Source organism: Dermacentor albipictus, chromosome 9 (genome assembly GCF_038994185.2).
Source record: "Dermacentor albipictus isolate Rhodes 1998 colony chromosome 9, USDA_Dalb.pri_finalv2, whole genome shotgun sequence".
Taxonomy (NCBI): Eukaryota; Metazoa; Arthropoda; class Arachnida; order Ixodida; family Ixodidae; genus Dermacentor; species Dermacentor albipictus.
In genome coordinates this window covers 84,835,427-84,862,313 of record NC_091829.1, presented here as the reverse complement: position 1 = coordinate 84,862,313, position 26,887 = coordinate 84,835,427, and the positions used below count along the sequence as shown (strand labels likewise).

Below are 26,887 nucleotides of genomic sequence, written 5' to 3'. Positions count from 1 at the left end.
TCTACTGAAATCGATGCTACAGAGTGATCCTCGAATGAGCAAAGTTGGGCCAGAGACATCCCGCGTGGCAGCACTTGTGTCGTCAAGGCAAAATTGACCACTGGCAGGCAGACGCAATTCGCCGTAATAGATAAAATAGTATGAGGTAGTGTGATCCCGTGGGTAAGGAGGACGTCTTGCATAGGAGCCGCGATGTAGTGACCATCGGGCACTGGTGGGGATGACACGAAGTCAACGTAAGTCAGTGCCGAAGGTGGCAAGCGAACGAAGTCGACGGAACTGAGGCGAGGAAGGTGTTCTTCAGCGGGATCCAGAACAGGCAGGTCGAGGCGGAGAGTACTGGCGGAGCAATCGATGAGAGCAGAATGTGCGGAGAGGAAGTCGAGGCCGAGGATGATGTCGTGAGGACAGTGAGCGATGACTGTGAATAGCACGGTAGTGGAGCGATCGGCGAAGGAGACGCGGGCGGCACACATACCAATTACGGGGGCTGTTCCGCCATCGGCGACACGGACAACAGGCGTCGTGGCGGGCGTGATTATTTTCCTCAGCCGGTTACGAAGATCCGCGCTCATTAGCGACAAATGCGCCCCAGTGTCTATGAGAGCTGATACAGGAACACCGTCGACTTGCACGTCAAGAAGGTTCAGATGAGTGGGCAACGTCAGGAGAGGATTTGGCGGCGTAGGGAGCAATGCAGCGTCACCTCGAGGCGCTGCATCGTCTAGTTTTCCGGCTGGGAGCGGCGGCCGAAGGGAGTCGGCGAATAGGAACGACGGGGCTGGGGAGAGCGAGATTGGCGTCGTTGGGGCGAAGGCGAACGAGAATAGGGGCGGTTCGGCGCAGGAGAATCGGTGGCGGCATTATCTGAGCGGGCAGCATAGGGACGAGAAAGGCCACCTGGGGGGCGAGAGTAGGCAGTATATGTAGACTGGTTCAGGGAACTCCAGCGACAGACCTAGTGGCAGCAGTTGCGAGCGTGCACAAGGGAGCCTCTGGCATTCGTGCTAATAAGCATCTGCTATTCCCTACACAGATATCACAAGGCGCGCGGATCCGGCGATACTGCATCCTGCGGTTTGCTTCTGCACATGGTCCAGAGGACTCGGGCCAGATCACCGACCTGAAGTTTGCTTCTGCGCATGGCCCAGCGGACTCAGGCTTGATCGCCAACCTCTGCGCAGTGAGGCACCGTCACTTCCGTCAGCGGCAGCACCGTCGACTTCTGAGCCTATATATACGCAACACGCCCAGATCATCGACACTAGTGGCAGCAGTTGCGAGCGTGCACAAGGGAGCCTCTGGCATTCGTGCTAATAAGCATCTGCTATTCCCTACACAGATATCACAAGGCGCGCGGATCCGGCGATACTGCATCCTGCGGTTTGCTTCTGCACATGGTCCAGAGGACTCGGGCCAGATCACCGACCTGAAGTTTGCTTCTGCGCATGGCCCAGCGGACTCAGGCTTGATCGCCAACCTCTGCGCAGTGAGGCACCGTCACTTCCGTCAGCGGCAGCACCGTCGACTTCTGAGCCTATATATACGCAACACGCCCAGATCATCGACACTAGTGGCAGCAGTTGCGAGCGTGCACAAGGGAGCCTCTGGCATTCGTGCTAATAAGCATCTGCTATTCCCTACACAGGTGGGCTTTGGTTTCCATTTTTCTCTAACTTTTGCATATCGCAACTGCTGCCACTGTTACAGTTTTTGTCTCGGTGCTTTGTATCCGTCATGCCCTCAAATGCTGAACTCGCGAAGCGCCTTGATGCGCTAGAAAGCGTTCTGCAGGGAAAACTGGCTACGGTGGCTCAACAAGTTCTGGCGAGCGTTAAATTGAAGATGGCCACTGAACCAGAAACGTTTGTTGGTAACTTCAAGAAAGACTTGGAGGAATTTCAGGGGAGCCTGGCTTACTTAAATGAAACTGTTGAGGAACTGAAGTCTGAGAACGAGAAACTGAAGATTACGAACTTGGCACTTACAACTAGAAACGCAGCCTTGGAACAGAAAGTAAGTGAGCTAGAGCAATACTCACGCAAAAATAATGTTGAACTAAAGGGTGTACCCTGCACTCAAGGCGAAGACTGTGTGGCGATTCTTCAGGCTGTTGGAAGTAAAATTGACTGCCCGGTATCGAGAGACGACATCGAAATTGCCCATCGAGTGCCATCTGTCTCAAGCACGAAAAATTTAATTGCAAGATTTACCTCGAGGGCAAAGAAAGCAGAGTTCGTAAGCAAGGCGCGGAAGGCGCGTCTACAAACTCGCGACATAGGCTTTCATGGAACTGAGTCTAAGCCGATTTACGTCAACGACCATCTGACACAAGAAAACAAAAAGATATTTTCGAAAGCTCTATCTTTGAAAAAAGAAAATCGCTGGCAGTTCCTATGGACTGATGACTGCCTAATCAAGGCACGGAAGAACACAGACAGCAGGGTTTTTCGAATTCGAAACGAGGCAGATCTCGCGATTTTCACTAACCATGCGTAATAGCACTTCACTTTTTCCAACATGGCTTACGTTGAATCAAACGAACTGGCATCGTTGTTGTCAAATCCCAGCTGCTCAGCTATCCATTTCAATGCAAGAAGTCTAAAAAAACACTATGACGAGTTTCACCTGCTGTTATCATCGATCAATATTTCGTTTTCACTGGTTTGTGTAACAGAGACATGGTTAAGCGATAGCGATAAGAATTTGTTTTCATTTCCATCATACACTCCGGAATATTGTCATCGCGTGTCATCCCATCACGGCGGTTCCGCAATCTTTATTTCACAAGATATAGAGTATAAACGCCGGCTAGATTTAAATCTTAGTATGCCCGATTGCGAAGCAGTATGGATCGAAATCAATAATTCATGTTTCAGTACCGGTGAAAAAAGCACTGTATTTGGCTGCATCTACCGATCACCCAGCTCTAGTATAAACACGTTTTGCTGCGCTCTAGATAAAATTTTTCACACTGTTTCGAATGAAAACAAGAACATGGTTATCATGGGAGACATAAACATCAATCTTCTGGATGAGAACTGCGCTTACACCAGAGAATACATTAGCATCTGTCATGGATACGGTATCGAGTCATTGTTACAACTACCCACTAGGTGCATCTCTAACTCGACTACTCTCATCGATCATGCACTAACAAACCTGATTTATCCCCCTAAGGCTTTTATCGTACGAAGCAACATAACCGACCACTTTCCGATTGTGCTCTGTTTTCCACGTCTTAATCACGCCATCGAAACTCTGTACACTAAACCCAGGTTTGACAAAGAACATTTCATAGAGCTAGTTAACAGTTCAGATTGGTCGCGCGTAACATCATTAAATGACGCTGAAGCCTCTTATACTGAGTTATCTGGCACAATTAAAACTTGTATATCCTCAGCAACAACAATAGTTAAGTGCCGTAAACATTTTGCCTCCCCATCAAACCCTTGGCTTTCACCCGGATTGTTGAAGAGCATGCGCAGGAAAGAAAATCTGTATCGTAAATGCAAAAAAAAACCATTTAACCAATCTCTTAAGTTTCGGTACAAGAAGCTTTGCGCCTTACTGACAAATCTACTAAAACAAGCAAAGAAAACTTACTATGAAAATGTAATAAATGAAACCGGGAACGACTCCCGGAAACAATGGCAGATACTCAATGCGTTTCTGAATAAGAATACTACTAGGAATAGAATAACGAAAATACAAGAAAAAGACTGCACACTTACAAACCCTGAAGATATTGCATGCGCATTCAGCAACTTTTTTGGTACTGTGCCTGATATCCCTGGGGGTAATGACACTCACATGCCACGCTTGACACAACAATCATTTTATCTCTTCCCAACTACACCCAGTGAAGTTCGAGCAACAATTATGAATCTTAAAAATTGCAGTCCTGGTTTAGATTCCATATGCTCGTATCATATCAAAGAAATTGTTGACAGCATATGTGAAGCTTGCAGTCACGTTGTCAATTTAATCTTTAAAACTGCCATTTTTCCTAGTGACTTGAAAAAGTCAAAAATAATTCCTGTGCACAAAAAAGGAGACGTCACCTTACTAGCAAACTACAGGCCCATATCCATCTTGCCGTGCTTCAGTAAAGTAATAGAAAAACTATTAGTGCAGCGCCTATCTAATTACTTGGATAAGTTCCAATTATTAACACCAAGACAGTTTGGTTTTCGTGCTGGATATTCTACTAACCTAGCTTTAATCACCCTCACTGACAAGATCAAAGCGGAAATTGATGGGGGCAGATTCGTAGGATCTGTATTTATCGACTACTCGAAAGCATTCGATTCCATTAACCACAACATTCTCTTTACTAAACTCGGCGCATATGGCATAACAGGTCCATCTTTGGAACTACTGCGCAGCTATCTATACGACAGACAGCAACAGGTTTGCATTTCAGGAGTGCTGTCTGACACAAAAATAATTAACACTGGCGTTCCACAGGGGTCCATACTCGGTCCCCTCTTATTTCTAATCTTCATTAATGATTTCCCAAACTGCCTAACTTCTACTGAATGTCTTTTGTACGCAGACGACACCACTATTTACGCCTCACATAACGACATCTTTACGCTAACTGAGCTTTTAAATGATGAACTAAATAATGTCAGTAGTTGGTGTAAAAAAAATGAACTGCTAATTAACCCTCAGAAAACAAAGTTTGTGGTTTTTAGTTCACACAGTAAACCTCGACATAACCTTCTACCACTGTACATAGCTTCTCACCCAATATTTCCATCTAATGAGTGCTCATTTTTAGGTGTTCAATTAGACTCCTTTCTAAAATATAATTTGCATGTCAACTTCATAAAAAAGAAAGCTGCCTATGGAATCAGAGTGCTTTTAAAGGCCAGACAGTACTTTCAAAAGCACACTCTCCTGACACTGTATTATGCCTTCATTTATAGCCACTTAAATTACTGCATCAGTTCTTGGGGTCTTACATATCGCTGTCATATAGCTCCCTTGCAGCACATCCAAAATAACGCTGTCCGTATCATCGCTTCAGCTCCTTATAACGCTCATGTTACCCCCATCTTCACTGAGTTACGTATCCTGACAATAAATAAAATTATCTGGTACAATCACAGCATCGTTATTTACCACCTTCTTCATAACCCACAATTACATTATGTCATTGGCAGGAATAGTCTTGCTAATCCTAACACTACCAGGTTCTCTTTACAAAATAACCTTTTACTTCCAAAATCGCGCAGCAACTATGGCAAACTAACTGTTGGTTTTGCTAGTGTGAAAATGTGGAATAATTTACCTACTCACGTGAAATCCTCACCTACATTATCATCATACCAACGTTCACTGAGAGCTTATATTAATACCCTGTAAACTGTATCTATTTCTTTGAAGCATGTTTATGTTGCTTATTGATGTAATTTATTTTTTGTTGTGATGTGTTGCCATAGGTTATATTACTTTAACACTGTAGAAATTGTGTAATTCATTCTTTGTTTGTAACCACAACTGACGCCTTTTTATTTATGTATTATTATGTAACTAAGAACAAGAGGTCCCGCTGCAGTTTATAACTGTGGGACCTCTTTCTGTATAACTTCTACTGCATATATGTACCACCTATGAATGAAGCAATAAAACTTGAAACTTGAAACTTGAAACTTGAAACTGCGGCAGTGCCGAGAAATGTGCCCAATTCGATGGCAGTGAAAACAAATCGGTTTGTCGTCTGCAGTGCGCCATTCAGAGGGGTTGCGGATACGTGGTGGGTAAGAAGGTGCGGGATGGGGTGGAATCGAAGATGCCGGGTGGGGATCAGGGCGATGGGCCGAGCAGATGGTGTGGATACCCATGTTGGCGAACTCCTGGCGGACAACTGCCTGGATCAGGGAAACAGTGACTGCGGGTGCATTGGAGGGGCTGGAGTCGAACGCAGCCGGATAGGCGGCCTCGATCTCACGCCGGACAATCCTGGTAACATCGCCAGTGTTGTTGGGACGAGGAGCGTCGGCACAGGAAGATGTCGCTGGGGTGTTGGGCAGACGGGCAAACTGTTGGTCGATACGTCGGCTTTTAGCGAATTCCAGGCGGCGGCACTCTTTTATAACGGCATCCACCGTCGCGACGTTGTTAAATACGAGCAAGTTGAAGGCGTCATCGGCAATGCCTTTGAGGATGTGGGAGACCTTGTCGGACTCAGTCATGTGTGCGCCAACTTTGCGGCATAGAGCCAAGACGTCCTGAATGTACGTGACGTAGGGCTCCGTTGACGTCTGCACACGACCGGAAAGCGCCTTCTGCGCGGCAAGTTGGTGATCGTAGGGGTTGCCGAACAAGTCTCGAAGCTTTTCCTTAAGCGAATCCCAACTGGTCAGCTCATCTTCGTGCGTCCGATACCAAACTCGAGTTGTGCCACCGAGGTAAAAGACGACGTTGGCGAGCATGATAGTTGGGTCCCACCGGTTATTGCGGCTGACGTGTTCGTAAAGGCTGATCCAGTCCTCGACGTCTTCCCCATCTTTCGCCGAGAATACGCCAGGATCACGGGGAGCGGAGTGGGTGATGTAGGTCGTCGAAGGGGCAGCAGGTGTCGGAGCCGGCGGAGTCGGGTTGGCGTTGCCGGGAGCCATGAAGGTAGGCTCGACGTACCGTCCACTGCGAAGCTCCGTGACGAGGTACAGGGAACGTCCACCTCCACCAAATATGTTACGTAGGAAGATACCGACGAAAAGCTATTTACAAGTATATTTACAAGGCAATACGCCGCGGTTGACCAAGAGGCAACAGCCCGCGCTAGCTTCCAAACGTCGTCTTCGTCTTCTTCCTGCGCGGCTCTTTGTCATTGGGAATACTACCCCGTAGCAATATATACATTCCCTCGGGTGTGCAGGATACACACGCACTAGACTCGGTTATGGCAAAATGCGGTAAAGAAATAGTTTTTGCAGGTGACTTCAACTCTCATCATGTATCATGGGGATCCTCGACAGACCTGCGCGGAAAGCGTCTATGGGACTGGGCAATCACAAAAAACTTTTCATGTCAAAATTCGGGATCAGTTACGTTTCTTCGTGGACATTTTAGATCTGTGCTGGATCTTACATTTTCAGGTCCAGGTCTTCCCACATCCGCAATGGGAAACGGTGAATGTCGGGACAACCAGCGATCATTTTCCTGTTGTGTTCGAAGTGGTAGGTCCACAGTCCACTGTGGAGGCTCAAATCTACTCTTTTGTGGATTACCGTACATTTAAGATATGCTTGCAGACCACTTTAATATTAATGGAAAATTCTCCATTGAAAGATGACTATATTTGCTCAATCATTGATACTTCGCGCAAAAGATCAGAGTTCCAGTTAAAGGCACGCAAAAACACTGCTTCTACAAATTGGTGGAATGAAGATTGCTCGCGGGACTACAAGCGACGTAGGGCTGCATGGAAACGACTCATGCATAACCAATCCCCGAAAAACTGGAGCAAGTATAAATTTATTGCTGGAACATATAAGAGAACGGTGTGTAAGGGAAAAGACGATTACAATGTCCGACATTTCGAATTCCTTTCAAAGCAAATAATAAGCATGCATTATTTCGGTTTTTAAGATCCTAAAAAATGATTCCACGCCCCTTGAACTGGGATTCGGTAATTTTAACCACAAGTGAAAAAGCTGACTCTGTATATGTAATCGCGCAAGGGTTAGAGACCCGCTTCGCTACCTCTCTTCGCTTCTCTCCTCACGGACAGGGCACTCCAGAAGATTTCGAACAGTTTTCCATGGCAGAATAGTCCCAAGTGGTTTCCTGTTTACCAGCTGCAGCCCCAAGTCCCGATGAACTCACTACCAAGATGAATAAACTTCTCTTTGAAGTCGCTCCTACCGGCTTGTTAGATGCCGTAAATTACTCAGTACAATATGCATGGTGCCCTCCACTGTGGAAAATTGCGAAGGTGATTCCTCTGCTGAAAGACCAAACCAAACGGTATGTCCTAGACAATATTCGGCCTATTTCTCTAACATCAAATTTTCTAAAATTAATAGAAAGATTATTAAACGCACGTATGGTTAAGTTTGTGACCACAAGAGAATTATTGAGCCCCTGCCAAATTGGATTCATACCAGGGATGTCCATTTGGTGCGCACATATCAACCTAGAAAGCCGAATTCAGTTGGCTCGTTACCAAAAACAATATGCTGCCCTAGTTACATTAGACCTTTCTAAGCGTACGATAGTGTGGAATACCCTTTATTAATAAAGGGGATGCAAGATATTGGATTGCCAGACTACTTTGTGACATGGACTGCAGAGTTCTTGCAGGGCAGGGAGTTTTACTGTGCACAAGGTGGAATTTCATCGGGAAAATTCAGACAAACACGCGGGGTTCCTCAAAGCGCAGTTTTGTCCCCGCTGCTCTTTAATATCCTACTCAGCTCCATTCCTTATCATCAGAATGTAAGCACGTACGTTTATGCTGATTATATAGCGTTTTTTGCTTCAGCAAGGGATATTCATTCACTGTACGAATGCTTACAGGATTACTTATGCGAGCTAGAAGCATGGCTGGACAGTATTCGCTTATCCCTTAATGTAAATAAGAGTGCCGTTCTTGTCTTTCCCCTACAAGACCCAGTTACTATATCATTTTCGTACCGTCATTCCACTATCCCACAAGTGGAAAAGGTCAAGTACCTTGGAATTATTTATGATGGAAATCTTGATTGGCGTCAGCATATTGAACATACAACTTCAAAAGCTTCTCGTGCAATGGGGATATTACGAAGGATAAGCAATTATCGATGGGCCATGCACAGAGACACACTCATAATGATTTACCGCATGTATATCCGACCTATACTACAGTTTGGCTGTGTGTTATTCTCTGGCGCCGCGCCTTACAAGCTACGCCTAGTTTTGCTGGAACGGGAGGCGCTTCGCTTATATCTGGGGCTACCAAAGTTTGTAGCCAACGCTTTGCTCTTCAAGGAATCACGATTACCTTCCCTTGAAATGAGATTTAAAATACTTACCGTTCAAACATTTATAAGACTCTATGAATCCCCAATAAGAAGATCCCAGTCCATCTTCATCAAACAACGAGCCCTATTTTTCGGAGTCAGATGGCCACGGTTTCACACGCCACAAGTCATTGTATCACAATCGTTATTGAATCCGTTAGACGCAAATATAAATGATGTAATCACGGAAATAAGCACCTCAAATTCACTAGTTATTACTTATGATGACCTATACCCAAATAATGCAAAGCAGCTTCTCTCGCATATTCTTAACGGCTTACTCCAGGATCACTTGAATCAACTCCCCGCTAATGTAATTATAGCAACGGATGCTTCGCGGAGTGAGGAAAAGGCAGGAGTAGCAATTTTTTCATCATCATTGGACAGGTCTTTTTCTATTCGGCTTCCCGACTTCACTCCGATATACCTAGCGGAATTCCTAGCTGTTGTCCTAGTTTTACGAAAGCTACAATCTTCCAGGACAACCGCAGTAATAATCACAGATTCTTTGTCGCTGTGCACCTACCTCACTTACTGCTCCCGGCTAGTCACACATATTGAAAACTTTGTACTCACTAGCTCCAAGTCAGTTGAGAAGTTTACGATTAATATGGGCACCTGAGCACAAAGGCATATTTATGAATGAGGTGGCAGACAGCTTGGCGAAGGCTTCTATCAGCGGCCCGGTGCTTCCCCTTCTTCTAACGATGGGTTTTATCTCGTCCGCCAGGTTCAGAAGATACATCCTTTTAACATCACAATCAAACCTTAAATCATCCTTGGAACTACACCACTTACTATTCCCTTGGAGCAGAAAATTTTGCAAAACAAGACAAACGGAAGTCACATTAACGAGACTACGTTGTCGAGTCCCATCTCTAAATTTTTACATGCACCGATCTGGTCTGGCAATATCCCCATAGTGCCATTTTTGCAACGCATTAGAGACGATTGAGCACTACTTACTGGAATGCCGGCGTTTCTCCTCCATGAGGAAAATGACATTAGAAATTACAGTGCGACAGCTCGGCCTGCCATCGAACACACCGGTACTGCCGTCTTTCGGAGCGTCTGTGCTTGGGCACTCACACAGGAATGTGTGCTTCGCCTTAGAAAAACTTATTATTGAATCAAACCGATTTCATTGATGACCATATTATTCTTTTCATTCCTCCTCTATTGCCTCATTTATATATTATATATCTTTTTTTTCCTCTTCAAAGCATGACAGACTACTGAACCGTTTTGATTTTTCCTCGCTTAAATTTATGTAACAAAACTATAGATTTTACCTCCATTTCCTGAACACATAAGCAAAGTCTGCCCGGACTCTTGGCCAATCCCCGTGAGTGGGTAAGCGCCAAACACACCAAGAACATCATCATCATCATCATCATCATCATCATCATTATCATCATCATTTTCTCGGTGTCCCAACCTTGGTCGAGACCATTCATTTGCAGTCACTGGTGGATACGTAAAAAGGATGAAGGCGTCTCGGGGGCATCCCAGAGGAGTCGACTCTCCATCCAAGGGTAAAAAGAACGCGATGCCCCACCGGAAGTCCGTGGCACGAAATGAAAAAGTGAGTGAACGCCGTAGTCTTATTCGGTACCGAACGTATACCGAGTGGATCATTTCCATGTTTTACAGAATGTTTTATGCGAAAGCATCAAATGGCCCATTGAGCGAGAAAGCCGGCACCTGGGGCCCTATAACGTAAAACTATTCCAATATGTTTCTATTCCAATTTCCTGACGTCAAATTTGCGTAACCACCGACGCAAGCACCGGGCGGTCACCCGCAGGGTTGTCTGAACAGACCAACAGAACAGACCAACAGAACGCTTTCCTCGTTCATAGGAGGTCACTTTTGTTTGCTTGAAAAACGAATAACATTACCTACACTGAGCTGCTTGTCTTATCTAATTGGCTGACAAGAGGCTAGGAGAACGCTCAAGTGGAGAGGGATTCACTGAGGCAGAGCCACTGCACTGAAAATCGATAACCGGATGAAGAGGGTGTTGCCGGCGTCTGCGATTGGTCGGCTTTCCCTTACTTAGCTTGTGGTGGTCGGTCGAAAATCGCGGCGGCATGCAACGGAAGCTTAAGAATGACGCTAAAACTGACCCTCAGCAAAGAAGAGTGGGTAGAATGAGGTAGTAAACGTGCCGAAAGTGTTTTAAAACGTCACACGGCAACGCAAGAAGTTTTATTAGACGCAAATACACCTATGCTCTCCGGCAGGTGCGAGTAGCCAGCGTCTCAGCGATCGGCGGCAGCTATCTTTTATTCCTTTCGGAACGGGGCTACCTGCGGCTATTCCGAAGAAAATTCAGTTTTGTTCGGCATAATAATGCATCTTTATCGCGTACACGTTACTTTGACGCGGCGAGTTTGTGCGGTTTTGTGACGTCGCGTGACAGGCAGGTGAAGTGGGCGCAGCCCGAAAACTTTTTACCAATAGCCGAGGGCTAATGGCGAAAAGGGGTCAAATCAGAAATAAGCGTTTTTCTTTTTTCTGTCAAGTCATGCATAATCAGTGTGTACACATAATATCAGATGGGAAGGTATTGCGGTTTTCGTGACGTCGCGTGACAGACAGGTGAAGTGGGGGGTGGTCGAAAAAAGTTTTTGACCAATCGTGGAGGGCTGATAGCAGAATTGGAATAGAAAAGTTTGGAATAGTTTTACGTTATAGCGCCCCTGTATTACCATTGGCTGCGGCGCCACTTTGTGAGCGCGCCCCAACGCAGCTGAGCGGAGGAAGCGATGTCGGGTCAGGGGAAAGGGCATCGCCGCGGCGCCACGTCACCAGCATGCCTCAACGGAGCAGATACGGTGACATGCCGTATCTCTCTCTCTCACCCCCACTGGGCGTAGCTGCTGCACGTGCCTGCCGGTTTTAGGGGCCGCTGCTGCTTCCTCGATCTCTCTACGCGCAGGACGTCGGTGGCATACGCGTTGGCACCGCAAGCTGCTGGTGCTTGCTGGCTCGGGGCAGCACGTACTGCTGCGGTGCATTACTCGCAGCACAAAACCCAAAGGGCCGCTCATGGCGTTCTATTGGACCTGAATGCTTTCGCATTTACAGCGCATAAGAAGTGCTTAGGTGTCCTCGGATTTTTATTAGAAATCACCTACGAAAGATGGCATAAAACTAGTACTTTAGCTGGGTTGTTTGAACAGGCGGATATTACTTGCATGAGAAATCGTGCAAAAAATTCCAGTGTCCTGCCGATATGCGCCGTACAACGTGCGGTAAAAATTCACTGTTGTTCCACTCACTTCCTTTACCAAGCCGTTTCATGCACTGAAGCACAAAAGTAGCTGAAACGTCGATGTATTTCGTCGCAAATTCGGCGAGTGAATATCTCGACACTGAAGTAATTCTGTAAATTCGTCCCAAGTGGATACGCCTTGTGAACTCACCGCCTCAGTCATGCTCAGTCATGCTTAGTTATTAAACAAGGATGTTAGCATTAAGGTGTCGTCTTTTAGAATGAACTTTGAGTGTGGACATTATTCACCTGCTTCAGTGAGTCTGAATCTTGTGTACCAAGATAAACAGTACGCATGATACTTCATATGATGTACCCAAAATACAGATACTAATATACGTCTTGCGGAATTTATCATGATGTACAAACAAGATACCCAAACAGCGTTTAACATAATGCACCTAAGATACATATGTACCTTAGATACTGCCCAGCATTGGCTACAGCGAATTATAACAAGCACTCAAGAAAACAGAAAACTTTTGGCATTCCCGCTTAGTTGGTTCTGAGGACGGCAGTCGGCGTTCATTTCCACGGGCGATGATATATGGTGACGCATCTCTCCGCTAGGGGAAGGAGTGGCGCTGCTGATTCCCGGACAGCTTGAGGTTGGGCGCCCTATACTCCCACTCCGATAGAGAGTGATCAGTGGTGAAAAAGATAACGCATCACGGCAAGGCAGAGAACGGAGGCATTGTACAGGAGCGACCATGTGATTACACGACGCCTGCCGAGTTTTCGCGTATGCAGAGGTACCTTGACTCCGATGGCGCTCCGTGCATTTTTGTACAGAGCGGTTTTTGGCAAAATGCATTTGCGATTTGCCATTTTGTCGAGGCAAAAATGCAAAATGCATTTTTGCCTTGACTTTGTCGGCGCTCTGTGCGTCGTTAGAACGATCCTCGCTCCACCCGTAGCCCGAATTTCTTTACAGTGGCCGTATATGCGAGTACTTTTCTGTGGTGGGCACTCAATTAGTGAACCAGATAGAACGAAGCGGTGCGCAAACCATGGCAATTCTGCACGCGTTTTGTGCCACAGTACCGGTGTGTGGCTTTGTTGCCGTGAAGCGTGCTTAACGTTTTCGTTCCAAATACCTAGGTTTTTTTGGAACGAAAACTAAGAAATTAAGAGGCTGTTTTCTGTTTAAGCGGCAATTCTGTCAGTCGATTCTCGCTTGTCGAAGTTTCCACTCACAGGTATGCAGAAGAAGCGCTTCTCCGTTGCTAGCCGACGCCTGGTTGGCCGGGGCGATTCCTGGTCGCACCGTAAGATAACTCTCTCTAAGCAAACTGCTAGCTGATGTCGATGGTGATTACGATTACTTCGCCCGCACACAGGCCAAGGCGAAGCCGCTCGAGCCGGCCGGGCCTACTCTGGAAGCGCAGCGCGTCCCGCACGGAAGGACGCCGTCCATGTCCCGCAGGCAGAGCCTCGTCGGGGGCCCGGCCACTAGGACCCGCGCTTCGCGGCCACGTCGGGCAAGACTTCCGAGTCACGCTGGAATGCGAGGACCATCCAACTGAGCCCAGACGTGAGAGCCTTCATGGAACAACTGGCTCAGCAGGCGAACAAGGACGAGGGCCGCAGAACTGGCGCACCGCATCGCGCGGCATTGTCGCCGCGTGAGGATCCTTTCGGTGAGTGTCTTCTACCTTCACGAACTGCGGAGGGACGGGAGCATTCGTCAGGCTTGATTGAATTTAGCCCTTGCCCCTTGCAGTGGGCTTCGCAAGTCCCGTACTGGAAATAAAGTATTTGCTTGCTTGATAACTCGCTTGCTTGCTTGCTCACTAGATTGCTTGCTCACTCGCTCGCTCACTTGCTCGCTTCCAGAGTGTTCTGCTCGTGTTTGATTCAAATTACGTTCTTGGGTTTTTAAGTGCCAAAACCAATGCCTGATTAAGAGACAAGCTGTAACGGGAGATTCCGGTTTAATTTTGCCTACCTGTGGGTTATTTTTCTTTCGACGCGCACCTGAAACACGATGCACGAGCCTTTTTACGTTCCACGCTCATTGGAATGCGGCCGCTGCGGCACGGATCGAACCCAAAACCTTGAGGCCCAGCAGAGCAACGCCATAGATGCCGAACTACATCGGCGGTTGCTGCCAGGTGGACAAACAGAGAATAAAACTGCAGCAATACACATTGTTTTGATGGAATCAAAACATGGGGATACGGATCAAAGAATAAATTCCTTGATCCATATCTAGACAAAAAACTTCCGTAGAGGATGCCTGAAAACGATGCAGTGTTTACTGGTTGACTGTAACCTATTGAGTAGGAGTCATACCCTCCGCAATTTCGCTTTTGAAGTGATACCTGTGCACAACAAACTTGGTATATGTCGCGTGTGAGAGTCTATATATAGTGACGTTGGGACGCATAACTTTGATATAGTGCCTGGAATATGTTTAATAATGCAGAAAGCTTGGTAAGCTAAAGTTTACCTTGCACCAGAATCATTCGGAATGATCCTCCCTTACATCACTCTTTCTCCGTGGAGGCTCAAATAAGTAATGGTATCTCAATCGAATACGAATCGAATTTAGCAAGGACTATTTCATTGGCATTCGTAATTTTTAATGTTCGGTTGAACTTTTTTTGTTCAGATGGACGGCTTCAGATCGCATGCTGCATGATATCTGACTGACGATTCTTCCCAAGTCCTGAGTTCCACTCTGGCCTTGGCAGCCCGCCGGACTCGGTTCAGAAGTGCCATTTGCACCTCTGGGTCCGAGCTGGCGATCTGTACCTACCGTTACTCCGTACTGGGGGTTAATGGTTTACCTAGGTAGTTATCTGGATTTCTGGGTTTTTTCTCACACCCCGCAAAATGTGGTAGAGTGTGGGCCTACCTCAGCAGCACGGACACGAGTTTGTATATAACGTCGGATCTAATCGAGCGCGTGCAGTTTATCAAATGCGGATAAACGTCCACTTGTCAGGGTAAAGTTGACATTGTACAAGAAATTACAGTAGAGAAACCATTGTTAGAGACGTTCTATTTCCATGATTTAATGAGAACTTGTGCTTTATGAAAGAATAAATGAAGGTAATAAATTTTAATAAGATTCAAAATATGATTTTGTTCAATATAATTAGTATAATAACCTAACCAGTTAACCAGCTCTTCGGCTTGTGTTACAAAGGAACTTGCAGAAGGCCATGCATATATTCTTCTGGCTAAAACTTAATGTAAAACCTAATTTATGCAGTATAAAGATTGTATTGCATGTATAGTAGATGCCCCAAAGGCGAGAATATTTTGGTGTTTACAGCAATGCCTAACTTTCGGAATCGAATTTCGTAGTACATTCTTCCCTGGGTTGTAAATCGACGACGAGTTAACAAAAACATTATGTATTGTTCTGAGTTCATTGCAGATGTGGCATAGCCGGGACAGCAGCAGACTAGACCTGTCTAAATAAAAATTTCACGGTGGAATACGGCATCGCATTGTTGAGAGAATGGTTTCCAATTTACGTGTGGGGCTCCATTGATGGCCCCCATAAAAAAAAAAGCAAATGATTTGAGTCTGCTCTTTGAAATTCCTGTTTTGCAAACTATTTTAAAAGTTGCAGAATTCCGGCGGGTGTCGGGAGTGAGGGCAATCAGCAGTGACGCGGGGCAAACTACCGTTGCCACTAAGATCGTGATCTCGGAGGCCACGGAACTACACATACTTTAACCTTTCCTCATTGGTGTCGCGAGAGGTTTCATGTTTGGGCTCTGGGCTCGTAGCGCTTCATTGTCAGTGCTCATGGCTCATTCTGTAGAGAAGCCGATACTTTTCATTAGTTGTTGTACGGTAGCTAAAACTCCTTAGTGTTTTAGAAAGCTTTCAGGAGCACGTGCTCGCTGACTTAAGCATAACTTGGCCTTACCTACCAACTTGTCTTTAGGAAACTCGTTGTACGAGCGCAAACAATTTTCTGCACTGTTCTCGAGAATTTTTTGCCTCACTGAAACCTTGTCTTATTGCAATTGCAATTTAAAGGACACTGCAAGCAATATTTCGCCGTCGTCGTCGCCGTGGGTATCTGCGTATAGTAAGGCTCATCCGCGCCATATATGCGGGTTATGTATTTCTTCGCTATTCAATCACTAATGTTGCTCATGCCAGGCGTTGCGTTCTTAGCTAAATGATTCCCCCAGAACGTTGCGAATCGCAGCTCGTAAACAAATGCCATGAAAAATAACATTCCTAGCGTATGCCTTTTATCTAAGACAGTTTCATCTTACTAAGTATTAAAAATGGAAAACGGTATCGGTGATCATACCTGGAAGTGATGTAATTTTACTGGCGCCGCTCGTTACGGGCAGCGTAGTGGAGCTTTTGCGATGTCATTACAGGCCCTGCACGGTGTGTTAAAGCTTATAAGGGTGCATGAAACTTTGCCGCACTCGCCTATGTCCGCGTTAGTCGCCCGCATACAGCTAGAACGCCGTCAGAGAGGTGCAAGCCCACAGCTAAGTCTCGCTTTTGAAGTTCGTGCTTCGCTCTACGTACGAAACTGCCAATTTTATTTGCACCTAAATCAATGTAAACCTTAACAAAGTGCGCGTCCTTTATTCTTAGTTCCCAGATATATTTGTTTCCTTATTTGTTATTTTATTCCACGTTCAATAATGCATGATTCATTACTGTTAAATTTTTGCTCTTTCTTCGTTCTCAACTTTCAGTTTTTACTCGTCTTAGTTCACGCGAGCGATTCTACGACATACCCACGGCTGTTTAACACTTTGTGTAAGGGAAAGAAAACGACGTCAGAGACGACCGCCCAATAGTGCGAGCACTACAGTGCTTAGTGCTACAGTGCTACAGTGCTACAGTGCTACAGTGCTACAGTGCTAATAGTGCCGTGCGAGCACTACAGTGCTTCAAGTGTTGGCGTTTCGGACATATAGCAGTAATGGTTGTCGGTCAACTACTAGATGTCGAAAATGTTGGGCTGAACACAACGATAATTATCTGAGTCATTTCCTTTAGCACGGCAACGAACAGTTCGCCATTAAGGGTCTGCTTCGCTGGTCGTCCACTTTGACACACTGAAAGGGCACTGACTTTTTATTTTAATTTTATACACTCGTTTTTACACTCATGACGTGGCGTCTCCTACTCAGGAGTGACTTGCTGTCACGTGTGCAATGACGCACGCTCTATGCACGCCGTTAGAAAAGGAGAACTGGGGAGCCGCCCTGGCTTGGGGAAGCGTTCTCGCCTCGCGCCCCAGGAGGCCCATGTTCGATTCCCACCAAAACAGAGGGGAGGAGGGAAAGAGATAAGGAGAAGGCAGGGAGGTTAACCAGAATGACGTCCGGTTTGCTACCCTACACCGGGGGAATGGGAAAACAAAGATAACAGGGAAAGAGAGGAAGGAGGAGGAGGAAAGCGGTGAAGGCACTTTTGTGCTACTTAAGGACGACGGGCTTGTGCGACCATCTGTGACTATTAATGCAATTTCTGTAAGGCCACACACGTCAGCGAACTCACCAAAACAGAAAGTGTCTAAACTTCCCTTTTAAAGACAATATTCACTCTTTCTCTATAGGAACCGTCCTGTAAAATTTGACGCCAATGCGAGCATGTTGTGACGTGTTGTGACGTCGGCGATTTTTGGTCGCATATTTTGGTCACGCCGACTCCGCTGGGGGATTATCGCGCATTAATATTGGCTTCGCATTAAAATGGCTAGTGTCATGTTATGCACGTCTGGGAAGAATGGTGCGTAGGGGGGGCTTTGGACGGTTGACAGCCGATCGAACGCATTAGGAGCCGATACAACCCAGGAATAAGACTTGCGTGGTACCGTAATAAACCACGCCACATTAACTGAGTTTGCAAATGGCATGTGGCTACATAGTTCTTCAAAATTTGCGAAGAATGGTTTTGCTCAAGTACTGCGGTGAACTACTTTGTCGTCTGCGTATATCTTTTATAGTATAATGTGACTGTAACATCTGTGGTAGTGTTGTGGAAAAGACATAGCTGTGTTTTTTAGAGCACAGCTTACATGGACGCTATGACGTACTGGACTCCAATATGGGACTTCCGCTGATGCCTTAAGTACCAAGACACCACAACGGCAGCGGTGCTTACATTCTGACGTGCCTTGACTTCATTTCCAACTGCTACATCTAACTCATTTATTAGTTTTTTAGATGAAATGCAGTTGAACAGTTTAGAAAAAATCTAAAAATTAAGATCAGCTTGTTTGTGGTTATCACTTGAGTAATTGATGAGCGGCCGCTACGGGAACCATGCTATGCAGGACACAACATATGTTATTCTTCCAGATGTATAGTTACGTGTTTTATTACGTGCGCTATTAATTTAAACGTAAATCAAGTTAGTGATATTGGTCTGTAATTCGAGGCCATGGTTTTGCTGCCTGATTTATCTATGGGTATTGGAACAATGCAATCTTGCATTCTTGGAACAATAAATCTTGAAATAATGCAACATTTTAGTCATTTATTAAATATTATGCATAAATATTTACCTACCCACTCCGCATACTTCTTAAGAAAGATGTCTGGGTGTGAGGACCCATGTGTATCAACGTTCTAAAAAGTTTAAGCACTCCTTGCTCAGTAACTGTTAGTAGTCTTATTTGTGTGCGGTCGGCAGGTACCATGAATGGTATGTTTCCATAATCTATGGTAAAAACTGATTGGAAGTCTTTCACATCTCGTGGGGGTGCGGGGGCAACACTCAACACTTAAAGACGCCTAGCACGTCATTTGAGCGGTGGTAGGTACACCTGACCAGCGATTCCCTGGCTGGACAAGAAGCTCTCGTCCAGCAAGTACGTCGAGCAGCCATGGCCAGTGGAGTCCTGGAATGAGGACACCACCCACTCGACATCAAGAGCAACGACCTCGATGGTCCAAATAAATGTTCTGTCTCTCTCTCTCTCCAATCATTAAATAAGTTAACAACGACATTGTTGTCCTCAGAGAAGTGTGTGTGCTCGTCATTTTCCTGTGTATTCAGATATTTTCCAAATTAATATGGCGAGCACGAGGTCGCGGGATCGAATCCCGGCCACGGCGGCCGCATTTCGATGGGGGCGAAATGCGAAAACACCCGTGTGCTTAGATTTAGGTGCACGTTAAAGAACCCCAGGTGGTCAAAATTTCCGGAGTCCTCCACTACGGCGTGCCTCATAATCAGAAAGTGGTTTTGGCACGTAAAACCCCAAATATTATTATTAAATTAATATGGGGCATTTTTCATAATGTTGGGAAGGATCTGCAAAGTAATTGCCTTTAGCATCTTTTAGGTTACATCTCAAATAATTAGCTGCTGGAGCAAGATCATTTCTAGTTAGACTTGTTGGTTTCGTGCTCAGCTTTTTTCTTAATCACTTTAGCAATATGAATAAATTTATTTTCTTTCTTTCGAATAGGGGACTTAGCAATTAACCCATCACCCTACCTATCGTCTTCAACATAAAGGCGTACTCACCACCATTATACTTATTCGATGACACTGTATTTTTCACCAACAAATTTATGCATGTTTTCATTTGTTCCTCGTACTGTAATCGATTGGAATTATTGCCTTTCCTAACGCCTTGATATTTTAAACTTAACCATGTTTACATTTCCTTTGTTTATCTTTTCGCTCACCCTGCTTGAACCTGCAAAATGTTTACAGTATTGAATAAATAATAATTATAATGTTACTTGTGTCATGTAAACCACACTATTGACGATTCCAACGGCCCTGCCAAATTAAAAGTACTTCCAATGGTACTTGAGGTACTATGGTACAATTGTACTATGAGGCGGTTGTGCGTTTGAGGATTACATATTAAAATGTTTTCCAGTAAGATATAAATGCGATTTCTGTTATCGTATGCTCTGATTGATTTTATCATGTTTACAGTTATTGATATAAGTTATGTGAAGAAATGAATGCCTGAATGAATTATGGTCATCACTGTTCGGCAGCGAAAGCTTTCTGCTGATTTGTACAAGATGCTACGTTTGATTTCTTTTCCCCAGCTTATCGGACTGCCCTGTCCCGCATGCAAGCATAAATGATTTTCCGGGATGCTCTTGTAGATGCAGATGTAGATGTTTGAGATATATGTGCACATATCCACACTGGGTGATTGGCCAAGAATCGAGTAGGTCAAGTTAAAGCGCAAAATAAGAGGTCACATTTTTATGGTAATCAAGTTAGAATCGAAAGATAAGAGATTGGAAGCCTGCATAAATTTATTAAAGTGAAAATTCTACCGTGACCTTAAACTTTATATGCAAGGGCAATGTGGGTGAAAGAAAAGGCGGCCTGAAATTCTGTATTCGGAGTTTAAATCTCATTGATTCTAAAAAGAAAATAATATATGGTAGCGCTAACCATTTTTGAAAAGTTAAATTTAATCCAAGGAGGAGGTGTGGTGTTCTAAGGTTCGTTTTCTTAAGCTAAGAAATCATCGACAAGCAATTAAGAAATCTTCAATGGTCTTCCTTACACATGTGACAAATCGGTGAGGATGCCAGTATTGTATAAATAAGATATTAAAGCATGTATACCACAGTGATGTCTGATAATAGTTGCTTCAATTTTTCTCGACTGTCATAGATAACTTCTCCAATCGTGCAATTAGTGTTTAGATCAAAATCTGTGAAATTTGTTAAAGACGGTACAGCCAATTCTCGCAGCATCATTTGCCACCGAAATCTTACAGCTATGATCAAGGCTGGTGTAACATGCATTGAACATAAATTTTGACCAAGCTTCTCCTTCCTCGTCCTCTCTCCCTGGTCTAAATTATGCTGCTTTTAATCAACTGTTGCACGAAAATAGCTAGGAAATTCGTCACACCACAACGAAACTCGCTGAATTTTGATGTGGTGTACAAATATTCGAAATTTTTGAAGAACGAATTCAATAGTGTTCTATTCGATTCGGTTTTCCAATCGAATAATGCCTACTCGTAAATGCAAATATTTTTGGAATACTTCTCGGATGTTTGAAAACGTCGACGACGCCCAAGTAAACATAAAATTGCAGCGAATGTACGGCAAGGATTCACCGCAGTGGACATGGTTGATAGACATAAAACATGAGAACTTGCATGCTGGAGCTGGCTAGGTCGCTTATGTAGCCGTATTTTACAAGCTATACACAGATCATTTCCACTCTCTGGAGAGTCTTGTGCACGCGAAGAAACTACTTCTAATTGTCTAAGCATTCTTCGGCGAGCACGCGAACAAAGTCTGTCTATCAGGTCAAAAGTACAATGCCTCGTATCAGCAGAAAAATACAAAATTTGTGAAGCTAAGACATTTAATTGTTATAAAAGTGTAAATGTAGATGACTGGATAATTTTTTTCTGGTATGTTGCCTATAGGGAATACTTTTCCATGAATGGATTAGATGGAATCGCACACTACACAGGATGATAACAAAGGCAGTTGTAAGCATCGCGTTTGATTTTCAACCATCCACCCACCCACCCACCCACACATTCATTCATTCATTAGTTCATGAATGCATTCCGAAGTGTCTTAAGCAAAGAATTCTAATCGCATTTAAAAATCTTCAGCACGCACATGCTGGAATGTACTTAAGAAAAGGTTTCCTGAAGACTTCCCCTGAATGCATTAAAACAACGTACGATACCTACACTTGTCTTTCTCGTTAGCCTATGCAGCGTGTATTTCCATGTGATACCTCAATACGCAAATGTTGGCTGCAAAAAAACATACCAAGAGGACATTTTCTTGCCAAGTTTCGCAACTGAGTGCGAATTTCAAGGCTAAATATTTTCGGCCATCCCTGAATAACTAGCAGCAAGCGTCATCTACTGGTTTAGAGAAGCAACAGAGGACGAGAAAGAAGTTTGGTCAAAATTTATTGCCAATACGTATGCAAGACCAACCCACAAATGTTATGCTAGTATGTGGGACAACGCAGCCCGACAAGCTGACCATCATGAATCAGAAACTTAGCATTTTGTACTAACCAGCAGAAAGTAGCTTTTGCTAATAAAGAGTAATAACAATAATTCGCTCAGGAATTGATTTCTTCACAGAAACATATATTTATTAGCCCTAAGGTAGATTCCGTTGAAATGAGTTGGAGCATGCCATAACACAAGTCACGTTTCTCTCTTCTGTAAAACATTTTAATGTGTAATGCTCAACCGCAAAACCGCCCAATAAGTCATGTATATATTTATTAACTTATATACTGAACACAGCGCGACATTCAGAATTATGACGTACACTCAGAAAAACAAAACATCGAAAATTTTACGGGCGTCTATAAGGGAATCCAAAAAATATCCGCAATTTCCAGGTGCGCCCGGTCGGCAGCTCGATCACCGATGTAGGTCCCTACAAGACCCACGAATAGGTCTTCACCTTGCAACAGTCAAGTTGCGCGGGAACTGACCGCAGCAGTGGCGACACATCCGGCCAGCGTGCTCCTGACGAAGTTCGTTACCACGCTCTCCGCTACCCGATCCCACGACAGTAGGAACTCATAGCGCAGTCTTCGCCGCGCGAGTCTGGCTGCGAAGCAGTGCGTGCTTGTATGGTCAGCGTACAGAGTCGCACATTGGCGCAAAGGAGACGACAGCGACCGTAGAAGAAGAGAGAGGGTAGTCGCGGCTCACTAAGCTGCCGAGGCTAATCGCGCCAACTCGCCGGGTCCCTCCGAGGAAGCGGCAGGCAGCATCCGAGTCGACTTCAGCGGCGACGACAGCGTGGCGCACTACCTGATGCGCCGCCTTCTGCTCCAGGCCGCCCTCGGGACGGACGAAGCTGCACGAGGCTTCAGCACGAAGGCTGGTGGCGGAGGGAGTGTAACGGGAGCTGCGCGGACCTGGAATGACCGTCTTCAGCTTCGTACTAGCGTTGGTGATCGACCCACCTACGGCGTCCTTAGGTATGGCATGGATACACGGCCGCTGCTGGTCTTCGCAACCGTTCGAGACGTTGTTCATGAAGTCGGCTGTCAGCGGCGGCGCTACCAATTCCGCGTAGGTGGTATCCAGCTTGAGAGTCTGCAGCTGGCATTGCGTGCCCACATCCGCAATGACGTCCTTCTCCAGCCAACACTCGTAGCAGCCGTCCTCGCAGAGAGACCATCGCCTCATCTTCAGGCGTACCAGCCTCTGAGGCAGCAGCCGAAAGAGCGCCGGTGGCTCGACGACGAGGTTTGCACTGCGGAGCTCAAGGCACCTCGCGGTAAATTCAAGTAGGACTTCGGGGGCCACGACGAGGAAGTGGACGAGCCGGAGTTGACGCGAGTATTGCACGCTCGCCTTCTGACGGCATTCATTCGGCGTCCACTCTTCCACGTCATAGAAGAACGTAACTCTCTGCACGACCCGATCGCAGTAGGCTACTAATTTCAATTCTGTTTGGGCCGCGTCCAGGCCGAGGTGTTGGGCAGCGTCTGATATTTCGAATATCGCTTTCCACTCGGCACTAGTAAGGCCGGTGATGAGCTTCACGCAGGCGGAAACTTGCATGATGGTGAGTCACCTTCCTCACCTCGCCTGTCCCAACGCTAGAGCTGCGTGTCTTTTTCCGATATTCTTGAGCAGTATGATCAGGCACGTTGGCAAGGAGCTGTAACACGGCACGAAATTGTGACACGAGATGAGATCTTCGTCACGGCTGGTAGCCTCCCGTTGCAAGACAGACGCATGTCAAGAGGGACAGGTCTGGAACGTAGAACGGTATTTGTTACAGTTGTTGCTAACTTCCTGCTTAAGATAGGTGATCAGGTGGTAAAAGTGCTGCCACGTGTGTTACCTTGGATATGAATGAAATGAGACAACAGATAAACTAGTGGGGCAGCTAGCGGTGTCTTGTTCAATATGCAGCTGATGAACAGTTCATTTGGGACACTTTGCCAAATGTGTATGCAGGCGTTCTCCCATATGATTTCATTGTTTAAAGAGGTTCGAAAAGGATAACGGTAAACAAAACCTCCCCCGAAAGTGGCCCAGCCTCGTGCTATGAGTTTACAATCTGCTGTTTTGCAGTGAATGTCACTGTCCATCACCTGTATCCTCAACGTCCCTCTTAGGCACCGATCTATCATAAGTGAGTCTTCGTAGGAGAGCTTCCGCTGGGTGCGCAAGTTTGCAAAAAAGCAAACTTCGAAAACTACCAATAAACTACATTACGAGTGAGGAAACTACTGAGGCCTGCGTTTTGTTAGCTTTTATTTATGTTGTTAGTATTAAATCGAAATCAAGAGGCTGATTTTTATCCATCTTGAGATGGTATATTTCTTAGAAGTACGTAATTATACATAAACCTCTTACTTGAGAAATGAATTACGACACCCGACAGCCAAAAACGAATACGGCTGAAATGACTATGTGCGGACCCATTTGCCAACAGTTCACGGGCCACCATGAACCGATTCGAACTGCCGCAGAGGAAAGACTGGTCATAACGCCTCGTCTGGTCGACTTTTATGGACACTCAAGCTGAAGAATGGCTGAAAGCACACGGCGCATAATCAGGAATTAACACGCGTGCTAGCAGCCAAGCAGTTATTCTTCAAAGCAACATTTCAGGAGGACTCTACGGTGGCCAAACAGGAGTGGTTTGCAAAGCCCGTCCGAAAATTAACAAAAAAAAATTATTTTTTATTTATTTATACAATACTGCGGACAAGAAGTCCCAACAGGGTGAGCAAAATACAAAGATGATATGCACAGAAGAACAAGATGAAACAAGTGCGTAACACATTTTTCACACAAATTGTTTGGTCGTAAGGTAGACGATTAAGAAACATTTTAACTTGATTACAATACAACTATAATTAATACAGGAAATAACAAGATTATTTACACAAATGATATACAGCTCATGGGCGCTGGGGGTATGCTTCAGCAAGTTTATTCCAGTCATCTATTGTTTGGGGAAAAAAGAGTACCGAAAAGTGTCAGTCCTTGCGAAAATAGAGAATGAGGGTAGTGGTGTCGAGTGGGTTTGCTTATCAAGGGGGATCCGTATTTTGCGGTGTCTAAGGCTATCCTATGATTAAGTTTGAAAGAAACTCTAGTCCACAGTCCATTCTCCAAATTTGTAATAGTTCGATGCCGTTATCGGTTAATAATGCAGTTGGGGAGTCAGTAGCCTTAAATTTACTGTAAATAAATGGTGCTGCTTTTCTTTGAATTCTTTCTGTGTTCCTAATGTTAATTTTTGTGCGAGGGTCCCAAACTATGGAAGAATGCTCAAGTTTTGGCCAAGTTAAGGAGCAGTAAGTGCTTCGCCCTAATCCGGTTTTACCACTAGCTAAGGTGCACATTACCAATATTTTGCATCCATGCTTGCAAAATTTCCCAATATTTTGGAACCAGCGTGGGCTGCAGGAACTCGGTGGCTACGGAGTTCTGCCACGAAGTGCGATCGGGGTGCGCGGTTTCTATCCTTGGCCCCAGCAGCCGGAATTTTTCGGGTTCGGAATGAAAAACACTCGTGTACCGCGCTGTCTATACGCGTTAAGGAACACCTTTCGGATGCAGACGGACACACGTTTAACAATTCCCAGAATATACCTCGCTGTCAAAAGCTCGTGCGCACAAGCCCAAAGTACATTTATGATTCTTAGTACAGCAAGGAGGCTATGGCAAACCCTGTAGCTAATAAATATTCCCCAATAATCTTTCTCGTCTGGCACAGTGCTTTCTTACAGCCCATTTCCCTTTCCATTCTTCGCGCTCTTTCTCATTGGCTCCTCGGGCGTGGCTCGAAGGGCCCCGTTATCGCCGAGATTAGCCGCTTTGAACGCATAAGAATAACGGGAAAGGAAAACTAAATGGAACGTCACAAAGTACGCGCCCAGGAGGTTGCTCCCAAGGCTCAGTATACATGAGCGCATTTGCATTCTGTCCCCCTCCTAATGAGACCTCTACCGCTGAATTCGCATGTCATTGTCTCTTTCCACACCAGCGTCTCCGTTTTTATGGTATTTTTTTTCAGTAACACTGGTGACATATTTGAACCCAAGCGTTTCTTATTCGCAAGCCCCCATCGCCAGCTAGGCAGCCGCAGATGAGCCAAACTCCTGCGTCACCTTCCTACCGTCAAGACACATCCCCCTGAGAGCGCGCTTCTCATTTCTTTCAGGCGAAGGGCGGACAGACGACAGCGGAAGGATCCGTTACGGAGCAGAACAAAAACGTTCTTAGACCAAGCCTCCTCATCGACCGCGTGAAAAACTGCGTAATTTTTTAAAAAATACCGACTGGCTCAAGTAACGTGTAGGACTAGTCCAAAACAACATAGGTGAATTACCGAAGTGAGGCGCACCTTTCTCAGGAAAAGCTCGCTGTGTTCTGCAGATGAAGCCAGGCCTAAACCAGAAGGAACTTCACGTGGGCCGATCACGTGCTTGCTCGAGCACTTCTCGTGTTATGGTGCACACCCACTACACGGGATTGGTCGAGAAACCGGCCGTTAAACGGGTGAGGGGAGGCACAAGTTCAGAAACAAAGTATGTGTCGTGGTAAAGCAGAATTTGTACAATTAACGAAAGAATTAATTAAAGATAGAAAAATGTGTGCTTTATGAAAGGATGGCAAATACTAAAGTGG

At 45.4% G+C, this 26,887-nt stretch overlaps 1 protein-coding gene and 1 long non-coding RNA gene across 4 annotated transcripts; one reads left to right on the top strand and one right to left on the bottom strand.

Moving 5' to 3' along the window:
- The first annotated feature begins 10,455 nt into the window (after positions 1 to 10,455).
- Positions 10,456 to 22,754, top strand: LOC135919845 (uncharacterized). 2 transcript variants are annotated; one of them, XR_010570069.1, is made up of 3 exons: positions 10,456 to 10,599; positions 13,635 to 13,934; positions 22,618 to 22,754. It is a non-coding gene; the product is annotated as an uncharacterized lncRNA (long non-coding RNA). The 2 variants fall into 2 exon arrangements; XR_010570070.1 differs by having other exon boundaries at positions 13,481 to 13,934.
- On the bottom strand, positions 22,479 to 26,679 carry LOC135919844 (uncharacterized). Of its 2 annotated transcripts, none has more exons than XM_065453801.1 (2): positions 26,604 to 26,679; positions 22,479 to 23,992 (listed from the first exon to the last, which is right to left on the bottom strand). In XM_065453801.1, the coding sequence occupies exon 2, from the start codon at positions 23,795 to 23,797 to the stop codon at positions 22,859 to 22,861; it is 939 nt and encodes a 312-aa protein (XP_065309873.1). In that variant the 5' UTR covers positions 23,798 to 23,992; positions 26,604 to 26,679; the 3' UTR covers positions 22,479 to 22,858. The 2 variants fall into 2 exon arrangements, with proteins under 2 accessions (XP_065309873.1, XP_065309874.1); XM_065453802.1 differs by having other exon boundaries at positions 26,589 to 26,669.
- Between the last annotated feature and the right edge of the window lie 208 nt (positions 26,680 to 26,887).

Coding starts and splice junctions, on each gene's coding strand:
- LOC135919844 (XM_065453801.1), bottom strand. CDS start 23,797: ATGCAAGTTTCCGCCTGCGTGAAGCTCATCACCGGCCTTACTAGTGCC.